Here is a 22483-nt window from a genome sequence, read left to right on the forward strand (position 1 = left end):
TGCACCACCATTCCTGGCTTAGGGTTTGGGAAGGCGTTATTTTATAATTTTAAATATTATTTATTTGCGAGGAGAAAGAGAGACATGCCAGGGCCTCCTGACACTGCAAAAGAATTCCAGATACATGCGTCACTCTGTATCTGGCTTTATGTGAGTACTGGGGAATCGAACCAGGGCCTTTAGGCTTTACAAGCAAGTGCCTAAACCAATGAGTTATCTCTTTCCAGTCCCCATGTGTGTGCTTTTAATGTTACTTCTTTGCTGATTATGAGTGATGAGGGCAGTGGAAATGTCAAATCTATGTCTTTCTAGCCATCCTGAGCAACACAGTGTGGGATTTTGTAATGTGGTATTTTGTTGGTTTGTTTGAGGACCAGATTGGCCTCAATTCACCCTATAGCCCAAGCTGATATTTAATTCCTAGTTTTCCTCCTGTTTTAGCTTCCCAAGTTCTGGGGTTATCGACATGTACCACCACATATGGCCTTATTTTTTTTTTTTTTGAGACAGTCTTAACTCTGTAGCCCAGGCTAGCCTCAAACTCTGTTTTTAAACATGTTTTATTTTGTTTTTTGAGTGAGACATAATCTAGCCACTGCAAACAAACTCCAGATGCATGCACCACCTTGTGCATCTGGCTTATGTGGGTACTGAGGAATCTAACCTGGGTCCTTAGGTTTTGCAGCCAAGTGCCTTAACTGCTAAGCCATCTCTTCAGCCCCTTTCTCTCTTTACAGGGGAGGAAATGGACCATGAATCAGGAAATAAATCATTTCAAGCTGCATTTTCACAGGACGTGGACAGGGTTTTAAGACAGAAGTATCAACTCCATATAAAGGGAACTTTAAGGTAAGAATGAAAAAGGGAATTGAGTCAGCCACTGGAGGGAAGAAGAAACTCAAAAATGGGTGCATGATGATGTTAGAGAGGGAAACCCTATCTGATAACAGCAGGAATACTTAGCATTTGTCTACACAGCCCTATGAAGTAGGTGCTGTTACTAGATTTATGCTATATAATGTGAAGTACAGACAGGTTGAGTCATTGGCCTAAATGCAGCAAGTTTATAAAGTGCGGAACAGGGATTCAAACCTGGGTAGTTAGATATATGAAGGAGGAAACAAGGTCTCATCTAGAAAACAATGTGAGAAGGGAGTAGTCAAAGCAGTGTGGGCAGGGAAAGGAGGTTTTGTTGACAAGTAACTTGGGTAAAAATGCAAGACAGATGAGGGGCACAGAAGATCAAGGGGAGAAAAGCATTCAGGTTAGAAGGTAATAGCATTAGTTCAGAGCCAGTTTGGATGTCCACCTTGCCCTCAGCCACCCCCATCCCCAACCCCTTGCCTGTCCCTCCAGGCTAGACTCTTCACTCTCCTGCCTCTCCCTCCTACCACGCAAAGCCCAGGTATTTTTAGTCTCAAAGTATCTCCCACAATATATTTATGACTTACAAAGGGGGACATACTAATTTATAATGGAACAACCTGTAGATTCCAGTTTAACCTAGTGACCCAAGAGTTGGTTGGACTCGAAGCATCAGGAAAGGAATTTACAGGGGAACGTGAAATAGAAGACGGGTTCTGGATGCAGCGGGAACTGGGCATCTTTGGGGCTGTGGACGACGAGGGCGGGGTCCCGAGGGGCGGGAGAAGGGGGAAGGGAAGGGGGCTAGCCTGAGGCCGAGGATGTTCTGAAGCTTAAGCGCTAGTCACTGGGGAGGGACTTGGTGGCAGCAAAGTAGGACTGCGTCAGTATGGAAGGTCCTGGTGGGTGAACACAGAGTGACCCACCGGGTTCCGGGGCGGTCCTGAACGCGAGCCGGTCCCAGGCCACAGGCCTGCGAGGGGAGGAAGCCCGGCGGGTCAGCTCCGCGCCGGGGTCGCACGGCGGGGGGCGCCCGCGGGTCCCCCCGCGCTGCAGGGGGCGCTGTGGGCCCGGGCGGCCCCGGGCTGGGCGGCGGCCGCTCCTAGTGAGCGCGGCCCCTTTTCCGGGTTTCCTCCGCCTCCTCCTCCTCCTCCTCGTTCTTCGCCGCCGCCGCCGCCGCTGCCCCTTTCCCGGCCGGTGGCTGCCGCTGCCGGTGCCACCGCCTCCTCCCGGGGGCCGCGAGCCGAGCGGAGGCCTCCGCGCAGCGCGAGCCCCGCCGCTCCTCCGGCCGCTCCAGGGCCGGGCCGGCTCGGCCGGCGCTCCCCCCTTTCCTCCGCGCGCCCCCTGCCCGCCCGCCCGTCCGCCCGTCCGTCCGTCCGCCCGCCCGCCCCCGCGGGCCCGGCCTGGCGCGGCCGCCCGCCGCCACCGCGCTCCTCCTGCTGCTGCTCGGGCGCCCCGCGGCCCGCCGCCTCCTGCGCCCGCCGCCCCGCGTCCCCCACCGCGCCGCCGCCGCCGCCCTCGGCGCCCCGCGGCGCCCCCTGGTCCCGCCCGCCATGCCCGGCCCGGCCGCGGGCAGTCGGGCCCGGGTCTACGCTGAGGTGAACAGTCTGAGGAGCCGCGACTACTGGGACTACGAAGCCCACGTCCCGAGCTGGGGGTAAAGCCGTCGCCCGCCGGCCCCGCGCCCCTCCTCGCCGGCCGCCCCCGCCGCGCAAACCGCGCTCGGTCGACCGCTCGGCGGGGCCGCCGCTTCGGGTCCCGGGAGTCGGGGGTGGGGGGGGGGCGAGGTCCCCTTTCCGCACGTGTCCGCGTCCTCCTCTGCCCTACCTCCCCATCGGGCCCGGGCTCTGCGCCCCCCGGGAAGAGAAGTGTAAGGGGGGTCGGGGGGGAGGCCCCGAGCCTGCGGGGAGGGAGGGAGCCAGCCTTCCTCCTCGCACTCTTGGCTTTCTGTCGGGGTGGGGAGTCCACAGCTGTCCTCTGGAGCTATTAAAATTCTCAGCCTTTTTAGTTTTCTCAAATGAGGCCGGGTGGGAGGAACAATTTTTTTTTTTTTTTTTTTTTTTTTTGGAGACGTCCAGATTCCCCAAGCCGGCAGTGGCTCCCATCCGCGTGTGAGACGGGAGAGGCAGGTGCGGGCCGACAGACACCCCCTGGGCCTCCCGGGGGGATGCTTGCCCCAGAGGGCCGCCTACCTACCTACCTGCGGGGGCCCCTCGGGTTAGGAGGGATCAGTTAGGTTAGGACCTTTGCGGAGTGAAGAGAGCCAAGCTTAGGCTGGCCGTGGCTTCCATGTAGAGAATGAGTGGTGGCGTGATGTGTAGATACGTCCAAATTCTTGATTCATGGAAGGGGTGTGCAGTGGGCTTAGGCTTTGATTAATCCCAAATCCTGGCATTTATGTGTGTGTCTTGCCTTTCACAGTAATCAAGATGATTACCAACTGGTTCGGAAACTTGGTCGGGGAAAGTATAGTGAAGTATTTGAGGCCATTAACATCACCAACAATGAGAGAGTGGTTGTGAAAATTCTCAAGGTGAGTGTCCCATGAGTGGCATGCCACGTTTTCCCCACAGGTCAAAAGGACAAGGAAAGAACGGAGCAAGCTCTCATTTTAGTATTTTTACTCCTCCCAGCCCATTTTCCTGAAGTGGACTTTTGAGGAAATGTGCAGACTGGTATTAAATCTGAACTTTTTTTTTTTTTTTTTTTCAGTTCAGGGGATTGAATCTAGGGCATCATACATGCTAGGCAAAGGCTCGGCCACTAGGCTACATCCCAGCGCCTTAAACTAGAGTTTAATAGGTCAGGAACATCCTTATTTTAAAGTGTAAATTATGGCCGGACTTGGTGGCGCACGCCTTTAACCCCAGCACTCAGGAAGCAGAGGTAGGAGGATCGCCAAGAGTTCGAGGCTACCCTGATACTACATAGTGAGTTTCGGGTCAGCTTGGGCTAGAGTGAGATCCTACCTCAAAAAATGAAAACAAACAAAAGTGTAAATTATGGACTCCCAAAACAAAATTTCCAAGAAAGAAAAGCTTTTTAATAGAGACACTATTTGTATGGAGCTCCTTGAGCATTGTGAGTTTCTGCTTGGAATTACTCTAGAAAGTTGTCAACAAAAAAAAAAAACAAACTCACAACGGTGTCACTTCATAGATAAGTTGCTTCATGTCTAAATGCAGAGAAATAATCATGTCTCCTTTGGCAATAAAATTTCAGGTGGAATGGATAGTGTGGAAGTCTTTATCTGTTATCAGCTAGTAAAAGTGAAATTTGGAGCAACAGAAGAGTACATTTCAAGTCACTAAAGTAATAATTGGAACAAAACTGCCTTAGTATCTGGTCCAGAGTCTTGGTTTGATAATGATATGCCTGTTATCACTCAGATGATGACGTGATTTTAATGAGCATGAAGAAGTTTCCCTTTAGGGGATTGAAGGTGTAATAACGTCTTACAGGGGGTATCGTGGAAAGTCATCCTTAGACTCTGAGAGGAGTCCTTATTGTCAAATGATTTAGTGTGTGTACATGTCTTGGTGAAAGATAAAGAGTGCTGAAGAAGCAGTGCTTTCACATATACATGATTTTCACTGTGGCTCTATTAAGGTTCTTTGGAATAAAAATAGAGTTAAAAAGCTGCCCTTGAGTGTTAGGACATTTGTGTAGGTACCCCTCATTGAATATGTGGGGTCACACTTCATATTGTATAAATCATCTTTCAGAAGAATGACGAATGTTGGTAACTCAGTGCCAATCTAGTCTAGTGATAAAAGAGCAGATTTATAGTTGAGAGTGGTGGGTAAAGCTGTCTCTCCTGCCCAAAACACGGGAGAAGTGAGGAGTGATATTGAAGACATGGAGCTTGGCTCTCCTCTTCATTAAAAATAGGTTGTACCTTTAAGGTCTTGAGTTGTATTTTTTTGTTTGTTTGTCTTTTGGTTTTGTTTTTCAAGGTAGAGTCTCATTGTAGTCCAGGCTGACCTGGAATTCACTATGTAGTCTCAGGTGGCCTTGAACTCACGGCACTCCTACCTCTGCCTCCGGGTGTTGGGATTAAAGGCGTGCGCCACCACGCCTGGCTTTTTTATTTTTTGAGGTAGGGTCTACTCTAGCTCAGGCTAACCTGGAACTCAGACTGTAGTTTCAGGGTGGCCTCAAACTCACAGTGATCCTCCTACCTCTGCCTCCTGAGTGCTAGGCTTAAAGGCATTCAGCCCCATATCTGGTTTGAGTTGAGTGTGTGTGTGTCTATTAATGTGAGCTAGAGACAGAGTGAGTTATGGCTATGCCAGGGCCTCCTGCTACTGCAAATGAACTCCAGATGGAAGCACCACTTTGTACTGGGGAATCTGACTGAGGCCATGAAGCTTTGCAAGCAAGCACCTGAGCTATCTCTCCAGCTCTGTTTTGTTTTGTTTTGTTTTGTTTTAGAGAGCCAGGCTTAGTGGGACATGCCTTTAATCCCAGCAGTCCAGAGGTGACCCTGAGGTTACACAGTGAATTCCAGGTCAGCCTGGGCTAGAGTGAGGCCCTACCTCAGGGAAAGAAAAAAAAAAAGAGAAATTTTACTTCCTCCGGGGATGTTGCTTGAAGCCATAGAATAAGTGCAGTTTACTGTAGGGAGTTTTTTGTTTGTATTTTTTTAAGGAACTGCTTGCTGTTCTTTCAGGTGTGTAAATACCTGTGCGTTCCTTTAAGAGAGCATCTCATCCTTATAAAAACTTTATAGGGTTAGTTGCTAGTTTTGCTCTACTGCAAGGAGTCTCAGCATATGCTTGAGGAGCCCTATGTAGAAGATGCTACAGGTGACTTTTAAATGCACAAAGAAACCTACCTGGTAAACTGTGTTGAAATGACCCTTCACAGACCTCTTTTCCTATTTCTTCATGTCCCCTGACTATTTGGTTTAGCCTTGGACTGTAGGATCTGAGCACTGAATATAGAGTAAGTTCTAGTGTTTTGGCTTGAGGCTTGGGACACCTTTTGGGTATTCTAGTTAATGAAGTGTTTCTTGTTTTGGGTTTTTTGTTTTGTTCTGTTTTGTTTTGTTTTTGACAAGGTTTCTTTTCACAGTGTAGCCTGAACCACCATGCTTCCACTTGTGAAAACTGCAGTCTTATTTCTCAAAGCCCTGTGGCATGTCTGTCCAGGTCTCATTTGAAGGATGGAGTAAGAAACCACTAATGATACGATTATGGCTTTCTTGCTGTAATGGATTAAGAGTATTATTTTTCAAAAAGTACAGGCTCCTTACCCAGAGTTATGCTCCTTTATTCAAATAAGTTGGACGTAGGACTAATACCTTCTGTTGTGGCATTTGGTCTAGAAAATTAAACCCTTCACAGTAAGTGTCAGCTGCTCACTAAGGATTTTGAAAAGGCTGTTTTTCATATAAGCCTACTATATTTCAGCTGCAGGAAAGACCTTAATGTGTTAGTGACCAAAACACAGGGTACATTCCTTGAGGACCAGATGTCCCATCGATCAATAACATTTCATATCGATCTTTCCCGTGTGTATAATGGTTGGATGTTGAGAGATCACTGTAGCTTTTATTTCATTTCATTTACATCTAAATTTTCTAAATATTTTATTGATCAGAATGTATTAAAACGATTAAGAGATGTACAAATTTCAAAATGGGTAGAGAAAATTGTCTCATTTCTGCCATAAAGTGATATTCTGAGGTTAAATCTTAAAACTAGTCAGTGGTGGTGTTTCTGTTGTTTTGCTTTGTTTCTTTTTTTCCCTCAGAAATCATTTTAAGGTGAAAGGAGGAAAAGAAGGGAGTGGTTGTTAAAGGTCCTTGTGTCCAGCAGAAAGCAACTTCAGTGTCAAAAGTTTCATCTTTTGGCCCTGATAATTTAGGTCTTGGCTCTTTGCATGAGTACTTAGAAAGATGTACACAGAAGGACAAGCACTGGCCCAATCAGGACAACTGTTAACATTTTGTGAACACTGCTTGTGTACATAACTTCTAGTAGTTTTTGGGGGGTCCTTGAGTTTTCAAATTAAATAGCTATTTCCTGAGTCATAGTCAAGAACCGTACTATTTAAAAAAAAAATTTTTTTTTAAACTAGTGCTACAATGGCTTGGAAGTTCCCATGTAAGGCTTCCTGTTAATGATAGTATTTTATTTTATAAACAGCTTGGTTACCCACCTACCTTCCCCCCTCAAAATTAAGTATTGAGTTTAAAACAATTGTGGTCCTAAAATTTGTGTTATAGACATGTCCAGCAAATTTGTAGACTTTTAAAAATGTGTTATTGGTCACTGGAGAGATTGCTCAGTGGTTAAGGTGCTTGCCTGCAAAGCTTAAGGACCTGAGTTCGATTCCTCAGTACCCACATAAAGCCAGATGCACTGAGTGGCACATGCATCTGGAGTTGCTTTGCAGTGGCGGGACATCCTGGTGCACCTATTCTCACTCTGTGCATGTCTACCTCTTTGTCTTAGATATATATATATATTTTTTTTTTTTTTCCAAAGAAGGATTTTGCTCTAGCCCAGGCTGACCTGGGATTCACTGTGTAGTCTCAGAGTGGTCTCAAATGGTTGGTGTCCTTCTACCTTTGCCTCCTGAGTGCTGGGATAAAAGGCATTCACCACCACACCTAGCTTTAAAAGATTTTTAAAAAAATCTTTTAAAAAATGTGTTTTTGGGGCTGAGATTGTCAGTCAGGGGTCGAGCAGTGATCTAGCAAGTATGAGGCCCTGGTCCAATCCCTGGCATTCCCCCCAAAAAAACAACAACAACAACAAAATAAATTGGTAAAATAAAATTCAGAGTTATCAGGAGGTGGCATTGGAAGGGGGCTAGTATGATGACAGATCCTTGTTAGTGGCTTCCTGGTCAGCTGATTCTCTTTATGTTTTATCAAAATGGTGGTGTCTCTATGCTGATGAAATACTTTTTCTTTGTCTGGGGACGGCTTTCTTACACTTCATAAAGCAAACACATTAGTGGTATTTACATTTTTTAAAAAATTGGTTGTAAGGAGAGAGGGAGGTAGAGAATGGGTATTCCAGGGCCTCTAGCCACTGCAAATGAACTCCAGATGCATGTACCACTTTGTGCATCTGGCTTTATGTGGGTACTGGGGGATCGAACCCAGGCCATCAGGCTTTGCAAGCAAGTACCTTAACCACTGACTCCAGCCCCATGTTTACATTTTTTGTAAACTGGCGGATCGAACCCAGGATGTCAGACTTTGCAAACGAGTGTCTTAACCACTGATTCATTTCTCCAGTCCCATATTTACATTTTTTTTGTAAATTTTAGTTTAAACCAATATTTCATAGTATAGTAGGTAAAACAGTATTAAAGTATTAGTAGCATTAAAACTAATACAGTGTTTGGGGGTGGGGAGGGAGGGAGTTACCATGGGATATATTTTGTAATCATGGAAAATGTTAATAAAAATTAAAAAAAAAAATAAATTTAAAAAATAAATTAAATTTAAAAAAAGAAGTGAAAAAAAAAACTAATACAGTGTTTTATGAATGAACTAGTCAGTGCTTTTTCTAATCCTGACATTGTGGAGTAACAGATGGAGAGCATAGTTAACCTATGTCCAACAAAATCACAGAATGTGGGTGCTTAGAGCCCATTAGGACCAAAATCCATTATGCAAATGAGCCAATATCCTGAGAAAGGATACAGTTTGTGTAGGGCCCCAGTGATGCAAGCACTATAAGTAAAACTCTACCTGTCACAGCCTTGGTAGATGTGAGAAACACAAGATATTTGCTGGATATTTGACTTCTTTTGTTTTGCTTTTCAAGGCAGGGGCTCACTCCAGCTCAGGCTGACCTGGAATTCTGTACTCTCAGGCTGCCCCTCTAACTCACAGAGATCCTCCTACCTCGGTCTCCCAAGTGCTGGAATTAAAGGCATGCACCACCATGCTGGCCTGACTTCTTTTTTTTTTTTTTTGTTTTGTTTTTTTGTTTTGTTTTTTTGTTTTTCGAGGTAGGGTCTCACTGTGGTCCAGGCTGACCTGGAATTAACTCTGTCATCTCAGGGTGGCCTTGAACTCATGGCAATCCTCCTACCTCTGCCTCCCGAGTGCTGGGATTAAAGGCGTGCGCCACCACGCCCGGCTCCTGACTTCTTGATATACTGAATTGTACTGGAAGAAATTGAGTTTTGAGGTTATTTCTCTCAGAGAAAGATTTGATTTTGATGGTCACCGGTGGGATTTTGGGTTGATGCAGACCAAGAGAGTTTGAGGCAGGGGTTCTCTGTGTTACTATTATTTAACTGAGAGAGAAGAATGGGTATGTCAGGGTCTCTTGCTCTTGCAAACCCTAACTCCAGGCATGTGCATCAAGCTTTGTGTGCCACTTTTGCATCTAGCTTAATATAGGTGCTGGCTAATTGAACCCAAGCCAACAGGTCTCCTTAGCCATTTCAGCCCTGGGTTTACAGTTTTATCCCTTTGACATATTAGAGTTTATGTGAGAGAGAGTTTCTTGATATAGAGTACCCATTCTCTCTTTTTTTTTAATTGCAGGCAGAAAGATTGAGGATGGGTGTGTCAGGGCCTCCTGCCATTGGAAGTAAATTCCAGACACATGTACCACTTTGTGCATCGGGCTTTGTACTAAACCATAGCCAGCAGGTTTCGCAAGCAAGCACCTTTAACCACTGAACTATCTTCTCTGCCTCCATGTAGTTTTTTAGGACCCAGTTTCCAGATCTGCCACTTGATAATCAGAGTGGTACAGAGTAAGACATGCGATAAATGAACAGAAGTCTGGAGTTTTAGAACTAGATTTTTCTTTTGTAACTTTTTGACTATTTTCTCTTTAGCACAGTAGCATCATATATAGTACAGATGTAGATGAGTAGGAAGCTAATACTATTCTCACTACTCAGAGTGTTCTTTCCAGGGTGAGCCCAGGAAGTAGATTCCCTGGTATCATGTGTGACACTTAGGAGCACTGTAGCATTGGATGGTTACTGCCTCAGTATAAAACTGCCATTAGAGTACTTGCCTCAGAGGATTAGATGTGCTTAATATGCCTAACTCCAAGAAAGCAAATGATAGTTTTGATAACAGTGTTATACTTGCACTAAATGAACAGTTATAGATGCAAAACCAGTAGCCAAAAAGGCTCTGACATTCACTTAATGAGATTAAAAGGCTTTGCTTTTTCTCCCATTTTAATGGTGTAATACATAATACATAGATCTTAATGTCGTAACCATTTTAAAGCATTCAGTTCAGTGGCATTAAGGACATTTCATAATGCTGTGCGACATTACCATCATATGTCTGTATAGCTCTTTTCATCTTGTAAAACTGAAACTTTATCCATTCAACAATAGCTCCTTGATTCTCTCCCTGTCTCCTGGCAACCACCATCTCACTTTCTGTGTCTATGGTTTTTACTGTTCCCAAGTACCTCATATAAGAGGAATCAAAAAGCATTTATCCTGTGATACTTTTTTTTCACTTAATATATTGTCTATAAATCTATCCATGTTACATGCCACAGTTTCCTTCTTTTTTTTCCAGACTGGTAATTCATGCCTGTAACTCCAGCATTCAGGAGGCTGAGGAAGGAGAATCACTATGAGTTCAAGGCCAACCTGGGTTACAGTGTGAGACCCTGCTCAAAAAACCTGGGGAGGGCTGAAGAGATTGCTTAGTGGTTAAGGTGCTTGCCTGTGAAGCCTAAGGACCCATGTTTGACTCACCAGATCCCGTGTAAGCCAGACACACAAGTGTCTCAAGTGTGCAAGATGGAGCACCATCTGGAGTTTGATTTCAGTGACTGAAAGCCCTGGAGTGCCAGTTCTCTCTCTCATGCACGCTGTCTTTCATAAAACAACAACAAAATGCATGCGAGAGAAAGCACTCCAGAAAATCCAGATTCGTTTGCATACAAGCATCTTAACCACTGAGCCATTTCTCTAGCCTCCTTTTTTGTGTTTAAATATTTTTAAAAATTTATTTGCAAGGGAAGAGAGAGAGTGGGTGTGCCAGCCTTTTGCTGCTGTAAACGAACTCTAGGCACATGTGCCACTTTGTGCGTCTGCCTTTACATGGTACTGGCGAATTAAACCCAGGCTATAAGGCTTTGCAAGCAAATACCTTAACTGCTGAGCCATCTCTCCAGCCCCCTATTTAAGCATAAGTAATAGTCCAGTGTGTATAGCACATTTTGTCTATCCATTTGTCAGTGGCTGGGTCACTTCCACATGTTAGCTGTTGTGAATAGATCTGCTTTGAAACATGGTTGTGTAAATACCTTATGAGACCATGACTCACTTCTTTTGGGTATATACTCAGAAGTAGAATTGCTGGTTTATAAGGTGATTTATTTATTTATTTATAGATAGCATCTCTATACATAGCCCAGGCTAGTTTCAAACTCACGAATCTCCTACCTCAGCGTCCTGCGTGGTGGGATTACAGGGCTTTGCCACCATATCTGGCTCTTTAACATTGTTTTGAGGAACTTTCCACAGTAGCTGTCCTATTCTGTTTTTACAGTCCCAACAGCAGAATGTGAGGGTTCTTATTCCTCTATACCCTCATCCACACCACACTTATTTTTTGTGTTGATGGTGATGATGATTATTTTTGGAGAGACTGTCTTAACCCAGGCTGTCCTTGACTTGCGATCCCTTAGTCCCCCTGACTTATCCTCCTAAGTCCTGGGTTGACAGGTATCACAGGCTTATACCACCATACTAACTTTTTTTTTCCTCCAACCTGAATTCACTGTGTAGTCTCAGGTTGGTCTCAAACTCACAGTTGATCCATCTACCTCTGCCTCTCAAGTGCTGGGATTAAAGGCATGAGCCAAACTCAGCTTGTGTATGTTTTTAAATATCCCAATGGGTATGATATGGTATCACATCATTTTGCTTTTTTTTTTTTTTTCCATGAGCTTCTATGGTCACAAGGGGTATCATACTGTTTTTTTTGTCTCTTAGAAATATTTTATTAGGGAGCTGATGAAATGGCTTAGCAGTTAAGGCACTTGCCTACAGAGCCAAAGGACCCAGGTTCAATTCCCCAGGACCCACATAAGCCAGATGCACAAAGTGGCACATGCATCTGGAGTTCATGTGCATCAACTGGAGGTCCTGGTGTGCCCATTCTCTCTCCCTCTCTCTTTCAAATAAATAAATAAAAATAAAAAATCAGGGGCTAGAGAGGTGGTTTAGTGTGAAGGCATTTGCCTGTGAAACCAAAGGACCCAGATTAAATTCCCCACTACCTACATAAGCCAGATGCACAAGCTGGCACATACAACTGGAATTCATTTGCAGTGGCTAGAGGCCCTGGTGTGCCCTTTATCTCCTTTCCTCCCTCCCTCTCTCTCTGAAATAAATTAAAATTATAAAAAATGTTGAAAAATATTTTTATTAGGACTAGAGAGATGGCTTTACAGTTAAGGCACTTGCCTGCAAAGCCAAAGGATCCAGGTTTGAATCTCCTAGGACCCCCTTAAGCCAGATACACATGGCGGTACATGGCATCAGGAGTTTGTTTTCAGCAGCTAGAGGTCCTGGAGTGCCCATTCTGTATGCACCCCCCCCATAAAAAGTGTTAAGAAATATTTCTATTAATTTGCACATAAGTGTATAGGTGAGCCAGGGTCTCTTGCCACTTTTGCACCCAGCTTTATGTGAGTGCTAGGGGTTCAAACCAGGGCTGGCAGGCTTTGAAAACAAGAACATTGAAAAATGCTGAACCATCTCCAGTCTTATATTTTGTCTTTTTAAATTTAAAAAAAAAATTCTAAAAAGGAATGATTACCCTGAAGGAATTGGTAGTGTAAGTAAAATGATGAGACTGAAAGATTAGAAGAAATGTTGATGTGAGTAACAGGGCTCAGCTAATATTTATATTTAGGTCAAGTGCGGTAGGTTTCTGAGATGTGCAAAGAAAGAAATAAATGCTCTTGGCCAGGCCAAACTTTCTTCCCTCTCCCATTATTCTTCATACCTGTTTTTAGTTCTTCATTGCAGGTAGTAAAATTAATAATACTGTAGTGGGGGCAGTCATTGATTTGATAGTAGAATAAAAATAAGCCCAAGTTTGGAAGCTAAGAAATAATTCCTGTCTGTCTTGAATTCATCAATCCATATAAATTTAACTGGGACTTCCCATTACTGTGTGCTGGAATTATTGAGGACCTAATTCTTGGGTCTTGGTAGGCAGAAGCTTGTAGGTTGAATCACAATTAAATGCTAACTAAAGTCCTTCTCAAATCTACTTTACAAGAAGAAAAAGAAAAGCTGTAGATAAATAATCAGGGTATATTAATGACTTTTGCCAACTTTTATAAGTAATTTGTCACAAAATTTATACTTAACTGTTTAAGTTTTGGCAAGTAGGAAGCAGGAAAAAGTTATGAACAAGGGTCTCTCAAATAGCTGGAACTGACCATCACATAGATAGAAATCTTTATTTTTTTATTTTCGGAGCTCATGAATAAGAATTCTCTTTTATTTTTATTTTTTTGGTTTTTCAAGGTAGGGTCTCACTCTGGCTCAGGCTGACCTGGAATTAACTATGTAGTCTCAGGGTGGCCTCGAACTCACAGCGATCCTCCTACCTCTGCCTCCCAAGTGCTAAGATTAAAGGCATGTGCCACCACGCCCGGCAAGAAAATTTTAAATAAATGCTAACCTTTTTTTTTTTTTTTTTTGCATATTATAGTATGCATGGTCTCTTTGTGTTGTATGCTTGTTTGCTTGCAGTTGTGTGTGCCCCATTTGCGTCAAGTATAGCCAGACTTACTGTACTCCTTTGTAGCTCACCATGTTTTTCGTTGAGTAGGAAGCTCTCATTTCAAAGCTTGCTGTTTTTGTGAACCCCAGTGATTCCCCAGTCTCTGCTTCCCACACAACTGGAGTTACCTGTGGCAATACACAGTTGTTTGTGCCGGCGCTGGGAAATTGAACTCAGGTGGATATAAATGTATTTAAAAATATATTTATAGGGCTGGAGGGATGGCTTAGCAGTTAAGGTGTTAAGGCCTACAAAGCCAAAGGACCCAGGTTCAATTCCCCAGGACCCACATTAGCCAGATGTACAAGGGAGCGCATGTGTCTGGAGTTCATTTGCAGTGGCTGGAGGCTCTGGTGTGCCCATTCTCTCTCTCTCACCTTCTTTCTCTGTCAAATAAATTAAATATAAAATATATTTATATAATATACTATACAAAATATATGTAAATATATATTATAAATTTTATATATATATATAGTGGTGGTTGTTTATTTGAGAGCAACAGACAGAGGCAGAGAGAGAGAATGGTTGCACCAGGGCCTCCAGCATCTGCTGACGAACTCCAGATGTATGCACCACCTTGTGCAGCTGGTTTATGTGGGTCCTGGGGAGTCGAACCGAGGTCCTCTGGCTTTTTAGGCAAGCACCTTCACTGCTAAGCCATCTCTGCAGCCCTAATTTGCTCTGCAAGCATGAGGATCTGAATTTGGATCCCAGCACTCAAATAAAATTCTTGGGAGGGAAGACAGAGACAGGTGGATCCCCAGAGCTTGTTGGCTAGCTTTTCTGGCCCAGTGGTGAGCTCTGGGTCTCAGTGAGACCCTGTCTCAAAAAATCGAGTGTAGAGGAAGGCATCCAATGAACTTTGGCCTCAGCATGTACATGCACACATGCCTAACACATGTGTACACTTGCAAAAAAGAATTGGGAGGAACATAGATTCAGTTTGAATCTTTTAAGTATTTTTATTTAGTTGTTTGCAAACAGAGAGAGAGGAGAGAGACAGGGAGAATGGGTGTGCCAGGTTCTCCAGCTGCTGCAAATGAACTTCAGATACATGTGCCACTTTGTGTTTTTGGCTATGTGGGTGCTGGGAAATTGAACCTCGGTTGTTAGACTTTCCAGGCAAGTGCCTTAACTGATGAGCCATCTCTCCAGCTCAGTTTGAAGCTTTCAGCCCTCAGAATTAAAATAAATGGGATCCTAGGCAAGAGACTTTCTAGCCTACTCAAGGTGATGCTATCTGTGCCAAAGAATCACAGCATCTCTATGAAAGTCATCATTTAAGGTGTGGGAGATACTCCCTTACAAATACTAAATTTCTTTACTGGTTTCATTGCAGAATTAAAGTGATCCCTTTTGCCCTCCAGGCTCTTTGATGGTTAGCTTCTGGACTCTTCTCTAGGCTCAGAAGTATACTGAGATTCAGGAAGCTGCCAGCCTTCTGGTTCTGTTTTGCTGTGGGTCACTTTCCTCCTAAGACTACTTGGTCTAATGTTAGCATCTTGGCTGTGTCACTTCCCAGTTGCCCTGCTCTTCCCTGCCTTTGATTTGGGCAGTTGTTGGGTGGTAGAATGTGCTCCAGTTACTCTCTTTGAACATGCTGAAAGACAGCTCAGTCTTCTGGGTTGTGCAGCAGTTGCACCCCTGCCTGACCTGTGGCTGGGGAGCAGGAGAGCAACAAAAGGCTCAATTACATGGCAAAGGCATAAAGCAACTTGTATACTGCTTAGGGCGCTGTCAGGAACAGAGGGGCTTTCCTGGCACTCAGGAGGTTCTGGCTGCAGCTGTTTCTGAACTGCTCACATAGGTCTGTAGCTACTTTCCAATAATAGATAACTCTGGCTTTTCTTAAACTGGAAGGCTTTGAATATACTAGTGGTATTGGCTGAGTTTATACCTAGAAGATAGCCAACTTTTGTCTTTTCTTTGAATTTATCTTTTTCTCCTTGTTTTTCTCATGTTGTATACTACCTGTGTACACATATACCAATTTAGATTTAGAGATTATGTTTTCATGTGTGTGTGTATATATATGCACAGTATACTTTTTCCTGACATAGTTGAGAATAAATGGTAATCATCCCCAAGAACTTTCATATTTCCCTTAAAACAAGAACAGTTTCTTTTTCTTTCTTAATTTCATGCATTTTTTAAAAAATATTTTGTTTTTATTTTTATTTATTTGAGAGCAACAGAGAGAAAGAGTGAGAGAGAGAGAGAGAGAATGGACTTGCCAGGGCTTCCAGCCACTGCCAATGAATTCCAGATGTGTGCGCCCCCTTGTGCATCTGGCTAACGTGGGTCCTGGAGAGTCAAGCCTCGAAGCAGGGTCCTTAGGCTTCGCAGGCGAGTGCTTAACCGCTAAGCCATCTCTCCAGCCCAATTTCATGCATTTTTGAAGCAAGCCCAACAGACTGGCCTTGTTTATTTTTATGCAAGAGAATGAGGGTGCACCAGGGCTTCCAGCCACTGCAGTCAAACTCCAGACACATGTGACGTGTCAGTTGTCTTTTAAAATATATGGCGGTGCACACCTTTTATCCCAGCACTCGGGAGGCAAGGTAGGATCACCATGAGCTTGAGGCCACCCTGAGACAACATAGTGAATCCAGGTCAGCCTGAGCTAGAGCAAGACTCTACCTTGGAAAACCAAATGAATAAATAAATAAATAAGGGCTGTAGAGATGGCTTAGCGGTTAAGCGCTTGCCTGTGAAGCCTAAGGACCCCGGTTTGAGGCTCGGTTCCCCAGATCCCACATTAGCCAGATGCACAAGGGGGCGCACACATCTGGAGTTCGTTTGCAGAGGCTGGAAGCCCTGGCACACCCATTCTCTCTTTCTCCTTCTATCTGTCTTTCTCTCTGTGTCTGTTGCCCTCAAATAAATAAATAAATAAATAAAATACTCTGTAGTAAAAGAAACTTTCAGGCCATGTGTTACATTCAGTTGTCGTATCTTATAAATCTGGAACAGTTTCTTAGTCTGTTTTATGACATTGGCATTCTTAAGGCTTTCCAGCTAGTTATATAGTGTGCCCTTCCTTGGCTGTGTTTGTTTTTTCCAGATAGGGTCTTGCTCTAGTCTAAAGGTGTGTACCATCATGCCAGGCTCCTGGCTGTTTTTTTGTTTGTTTTTTTTATTTGAGACAAAGACCAAAAGTGGGTGCTCCAGCACCTTTAGCCACTGCAAATGAACTCCAGATGGATGCTTACATGGGACCTAGAGAATCAAACCTAGGTCCCTAGGCTTTGCAGGCAAGTGCCTTAACCCTTAAGCCATTTCTCTAGGCCTTGGCTGTTTTTTTTTGATCAGGTTGTACAGTGCTTCATTTCCCCATAGTATTGAACTCCCTAATTACAAAAAAGGAAAAGAAACTAAGGAAGTAAAGTTCCTAGAAGAGATGAGGAAAAAAGAGGCACAATATCCAGATCTTTCCTCAGAACCCTGGCACCCGGCACAGTGGGGAGTGGTCATATGGCTGCTGGCTTACAAGCACTCAGCTGTGTGCTCTTTTTGTCCATCTTTCCCTTCCTGTCTTGTTTAGAGCTATTTCAGTGGCCAAATAAAAATAAGATTTTTTTCTGGCAAATATGCATGCTGCAACCTTAGATATTGTTTTATCATTTCATAGAAACTCACTGGCCTCTATACCTGTGCCATTTATTAGTGTTTCAGCATGTGAATACTCCTTTTCCTTAGTTCCATCTCGCCTCTTAGCCACACTTGGGAACCAAGAGACAGAAGAGGGGCACCTTGCAGTGTGACTATCAGATCTGACTCCTACCCTTCTCTGCTGTTAGCTGTGATCTTGGGTAATAGCTCCTCTACCAACTCTCCTACACTGAGTTTTTGTGGGTGAAATCTAATTTATACTTAAATAGAAATTGGAAGGTACTAAAGCTAATGTATTTTGTGTACTTATGTGTGCTGGTTACTGTTCTGAATGACTTACAAAGCATACTTGTTTATAAAATGATTTGTTTTTGAGGAAGGATCTCACTCCAGCTCATGTTGACCTGAAACTCACTCTGTAGTCCCAGGCTGGCCTCGAACTCAAAGTAACCTCCCAAATGCTGAGATTAAAGGTGTACTCCACCACTCATGGCCATGAAACACTTTCAGAACTGCTTTTATTCTTAAATTCTGTAGTCCACACCAGTCAGGAAATGATACTTGTAATGGGAGTGTTTTTCTGAGTAAGCCATTTAATTTTTCTACCTCATTGATCCGTAGCTTAGCAGATAGCAGAGGTTTTCAATCACTGAAGTATGAGATCAGTTTTCTTCTTTGCTGATCCAATAGCTCCCTCTTTAGGAATGGGATCTGTCAGGAAACATAACTGGCTCTGAGCTTATTTAATTCTAGATATTAAGGAAATGGGAGCCAGCAGCTGGGAAACATGTTTATAATTTGATGTCAGTGAACTAGCTGATCTTTGCTCCTAGAAGACAAACTTGCATGAAATTCACTGGAAGAGAAGGTGTCTCGCCATTTGTTTTAGTGTTTCCCTTTCTCAGTCCATGATCTACACCTGTAACTGATTTAGAGTTATAACACATTTGGCAGTAATTAGTATGCACATTTTAATTGATCATTTTTAAAAATATTTATTTATCTATTTACAAGGACAGAGAGAAAGAATGGGTGTGGGCCAGGGCCTCTAGCCACTCCAGATGAACCCCCATATGCATGCACCACTTTGAGAATCTGGCTTTACGTGGATACTGGGGAATCAAACTTGGATCATTAGGCATTTCAGGCAAGCACCTTATCTGCTGAGCCATTTCTCTCACCCTGTTCATTTTTTAAAAATTATTTATTTATTTGAGAGAGAGGGAGACAGTGAGTGAGTGAGTATGGGCATGCCAGGGCCTCTTGTCATTACAAGTGGCCTTCAGACGCATGCACCACTTTATGCATCTGGCCTTATGTGGTTTTGGGGAATTGAACCTGGGCCATCCAGCTTTGCAAGCAAGCTCCTTTAACATCTGAGCTCTCTCTCTAGCTCCTGGGTTTTCAAATTTTTAAGTACCCTACATGTAACTAAAGATCTTGACACATAATCTATATGAGTCTGTAAATTGTTTAACTTAGCATTAAAGATTATTATGAGTGAGCCCATTTTATCCCACTTTTTCTCTTCTTTTAGGCAAATTCTTAAATACAACTCATCAATAGCAAACAATCCATGTGGTTGTCTTACATTGTTTACAATTTTATTATATTCAAAAGGAGTCTCACTTCTGATTGCTCTTGTGTATTTAAGCCAGTGAAGAAAAAGAAGATAAAACGAGAGGTTAAGATTCTGGAGAACCTTCGTGGTGGAACAAATATCATTAAGCTGATTGACACTGTAAAGGACCCCGTGGTAGGTGCCTGGTGGCTGGGGAGTGTGTTCTAGTGGACTGGGGGTGGGCTGATTGAACACCAGCACCTTGCATGATGCTGAATAGTGGGGCTGATGGCATTAGTATTTACTTCTAAATGGTTTTGAAAACCAAACACTAATTATGGTGGCCTAGTGATGAGATAACTACCACCAGTGATAGAATCCAAAACTGTAGAGAAAAACCTGTGGTCTAGGTTTGTTGCCTATTACTTTGATTTAGTCCACAGATGTTTGCTATGTAGCTCCCTTAAGCCCTGCATTTATCCTGTTTTTGAAAACTTCTTAACTGCCATTTTGCGTTATCTTACCTCACTGATTAGAAAACCTGGATTCATACAAGGAAATACTATGTGTCTCCATGTGAATACTGGTGTAGAGAGCTGAGCATATCACAGCCCACTAACCCTTAAGAAGCAGCCTTGCTGTTCACTCATGCTAGCCTTTACTTTCACTTCTACCAAGAGGACTCATTGTATTGTAGAAAACAACTAAAAAATAAAAAATAAAAAAATTCACCTCAGGCAGGTTCTCACGCTTGACCAGGCTGACCTAGAACTCTCTGTAGCCCCAGGGTGGTGGCCTCACACTCATGGTGATCTTCTTCCCTCAGCCTTCTAAGTGCTGGAACTAAAAAGGGCATGTACCACCATGCCCATCTTAAAATATTTTTATAGCTTAAATGTTTTTGCTTAATTTTGCACTCGAGATGCTTTTTACTTTGCTTACTCTTCCTAGGGATTAATGACCTTATTTTTATTTGTTTTGTTTTCGAGGTGGGGTCTTACTCTAGCCCAGGCTGACCTGGAATTCACTCTGTAGTCTCAGGCTGGCCTCAAACTCACAGGGATTCTCTTACCTCTGCCTCCCAAGTGCTGGGATTAAAGGTGTGAACCACATGCCAGACTTAACCTAATGTTTTTTGATTGGGTAGGCTTGGATTCCTTATAGCATAAACTTTTATACCACTTCCTATCCTATTTCTATCCCCCCCCCCTTTCTTTCAAGATAGGGTCTTTCTCTATCCCAGGCTGACCTGGAACTCACTCTGTAGCTCCAGGTTGGCCTGGAACTCAATATGCAGTTGCAGGCTGGCTTTGAACTCACAGCAATCCTCCTACCTCTGCTGCTGGAGTGCTGGGGGGTTTAAAGTACATGAGCCACCACACCCACCAATTCTCCTCCTTATTTACCTCTAATATTTCCCTGTTATTTTCCATGATAGTTTTTATTTAAAATGCACGTCTTTGCTTCTGTCTGTTAAAGTCATCTTCCTACTACTATAATGAGTGCATGCCACAGGCCAGGTAGTAATCTGAGTGTCTAATATCACACCATTTACTCCTCATAGCAATCTCGGAGTGGGAAGGGGGTCACTACTGTTACTGTCTACATTGTACAGTGAGAAAGCAAGTCTGCAAAGGTGAAGTAATTTGCCCAAGACTGCATGGCAATATTGATGAATGAGGAAAGATTTTTCTTTTGGACCCTGAAAAAACTGAGAAGGGATAGATAGATGCCAGTTTATATCTGTTATTAAAAATATATCCCATCCTGTTTAGCTCAGATTAATGTAATAATGACTAGCTCTGGACTACCTAATGTTTGAAGATGACTTGCACTAAAAAATGAGTGTTGTCCACTTAAAAAGAATACCGTAAATGAAAATATGCATCTCATAGCTGCAGATGCAGCTCGGTTGATGGAGTGCTTGCCTACAATGCACAAGGCCCTGGATTTGATCACCAGAATCAAATAAACTGTAGTCCTAGAACTCAGGAAGTAGAGGCAGGAGGATCAGAAATTTAGTTATCCTTGGCTACATAGAAAGTTTGAGGCCATACTCTGGCTAGAGAACCTATCTCAAAAAGAAAAAAACAAAACAAAACAAAACAAAACATTCAGAAGACCTTTTTTTTAATGGTACTGGAGGCTGAACTTAGAGCCTTGCACATACTAGACAAGTAGTATGCCACTGAGCTACATGCCTCCATTGCTTTAAATTTTTTGTTTGAGGCAGGGTCTCATTAAGTTGCTCAGGCTAGTGTTCAGCACATTCTTGTAGCCCAGACAGGCTTTGGATTTGGCATTCCTCCTGCCTCAGCCTCCCATGCTGGGATAGAACTTTTAAAAATGTAAACCTGTATATAGTATACTAGGAACATATTTTTTGTTTAAGTTAACAACTTAGTGATAGCTTCTTCATTGTTTTTAGAGTTATTCCATTGTCTGTATGATGTATGAGCTGAATAAATTGAAGTAGATGAAAATCAAGAGGGAATTCTTACCCATGAGCTTCAGAGAATCAGGTTTACTTCAGAGTGTCTGGAAAGGTTGGTTTCTTAATGAAACTGGCTACTGTTGGGTCTCTGCCTTGGCCTGGCAAAGACTTGTGTACACGTATGTGCTGGGCCCCCTATTCCCTGTGAACTTAGTCCTTAAGCAAGGTTTAGCAGTAAAGATTCTAAGATGAGTTTTTTGTTGTTGTTGTTGTTTTTTAACTTCTGTAGCCCTGTAAACCCCTGCTTTTCTCCCCGGTTAGAAAGCTTATTTCTGCCAGCTAGCATTATTTAACTTCACTTACATGAACTTGACATCTGGAGATCCAGATTTCTACATGAAAGTGTTGTACATTTTATACTCTTTGCATTAAAAATTATGCTTTAAAAATTGATTATATATGATTAGGGGGGTTATCTACCTTGTAAGATAAGATAGCCTTTAATGATCTTTACCAAGGCAGGGTTTCATAGTATAGTTTCTTGATAATTCTACAGATAATTTTACATATATATACATAGACTTTTATTTTTGCTTGTTTGAGATAGTGTATCATTATGTAACCCAGGCTGGCCTTTAACTTGCTGTCTGTCCACTTGCCTCACCCTTCTGTGGACTGGTGTTATAGGTGAGTGCCACCAAGCCCAGATCATGGTTGTTTGGAGGAGCCCAGAAAAGACCTGTGAAAATTTTGTCAAATGCATCTTGCTTGCTGGACCAACATGAAAATGTGTCACTCCTTTTGTAGATGTCATTTGGAATACTGCATAGTAAAAATTTTTGTATAACCATTGACAAGTTGCTCTAGACCACTGCTGGATTGGTCAGAGAAAATTTATTATGAAAAGGTTTAGCCATTCTCAGAAGTAAAGCGAACAATACAATGAATCTTCTGTAGCATCACCAAACTTTCAACAGCTGATCACCTTGTTGCTGACCTTGTTTCATCTATACCATTGCCCATTTCCCCCATCCCTTACCATCTCCAGTTATTTTGCAGCAAATCTAGACATAAAGTTTCAAGAAAATATTGTTTTTGTGAATTTTGTTTTCAAGGTAGGGTCTCACTATATAGCATAGGCTAACCTTGAACTCAGGTTGATTCTTCTACCTCACCCTTCCAAGTTCTAGGATTAAAGGCGTGTGCCACCATGCCTGGCCAAAACAATACTATTAAAAAATCAGTT

General features: G+C 43.1%; 1 protein-coding gene across 3 annotated transcripts in view; it reads left to right on the forward strand.

The window, feature by feature from the left end:
• Nucleotides 1-2403: 2403 nt before the first annotated feature.
• Nucleotides 2404-22483, forward strand: part of Csnk2a2 (casein kinase 2 alpha 2) — a 52897-nt gene continuing 32817 nt past the window's right edge. For 2 of the 3 annotated variants that reach the window (XM_045153340.1, XM_045153343.1), the window contains exons 1-2: nucleotides 2404-2521; nucleotides 3286-3397. In XM_045153340.1, the coding sequence (XP_045009275.1) occupies nucleotides 2418-2521; nucleotides 3286-3397 (216 nt within the window). In that variant the 5' untranslated portion in view covers nucleotides 2404-2417. Of the gene's footprint in view, nucleotides 2522-3285; nucleotides 3398-18896; nucleotides 18999-22483 lie in introns of all 3 variants that reach the window. The other variant, XM_004663502.3, reaches the window with a different exon arrangement.

This window comes from Jaculus jaculus, chromosome 1 (assembly GCF_020740685.1).
Source record: "Jaculus jaculus isolate mJacJac1 chromosome 1, mJacJac1.mat.Y.cur, whole genome shotgun sequence".
Lineage (NCBI taxonomy): Eukaryota > Metazoa > Chordata > Mammalia > Rodentia > Dipodidae > Jaculus > Jaculus jaculus.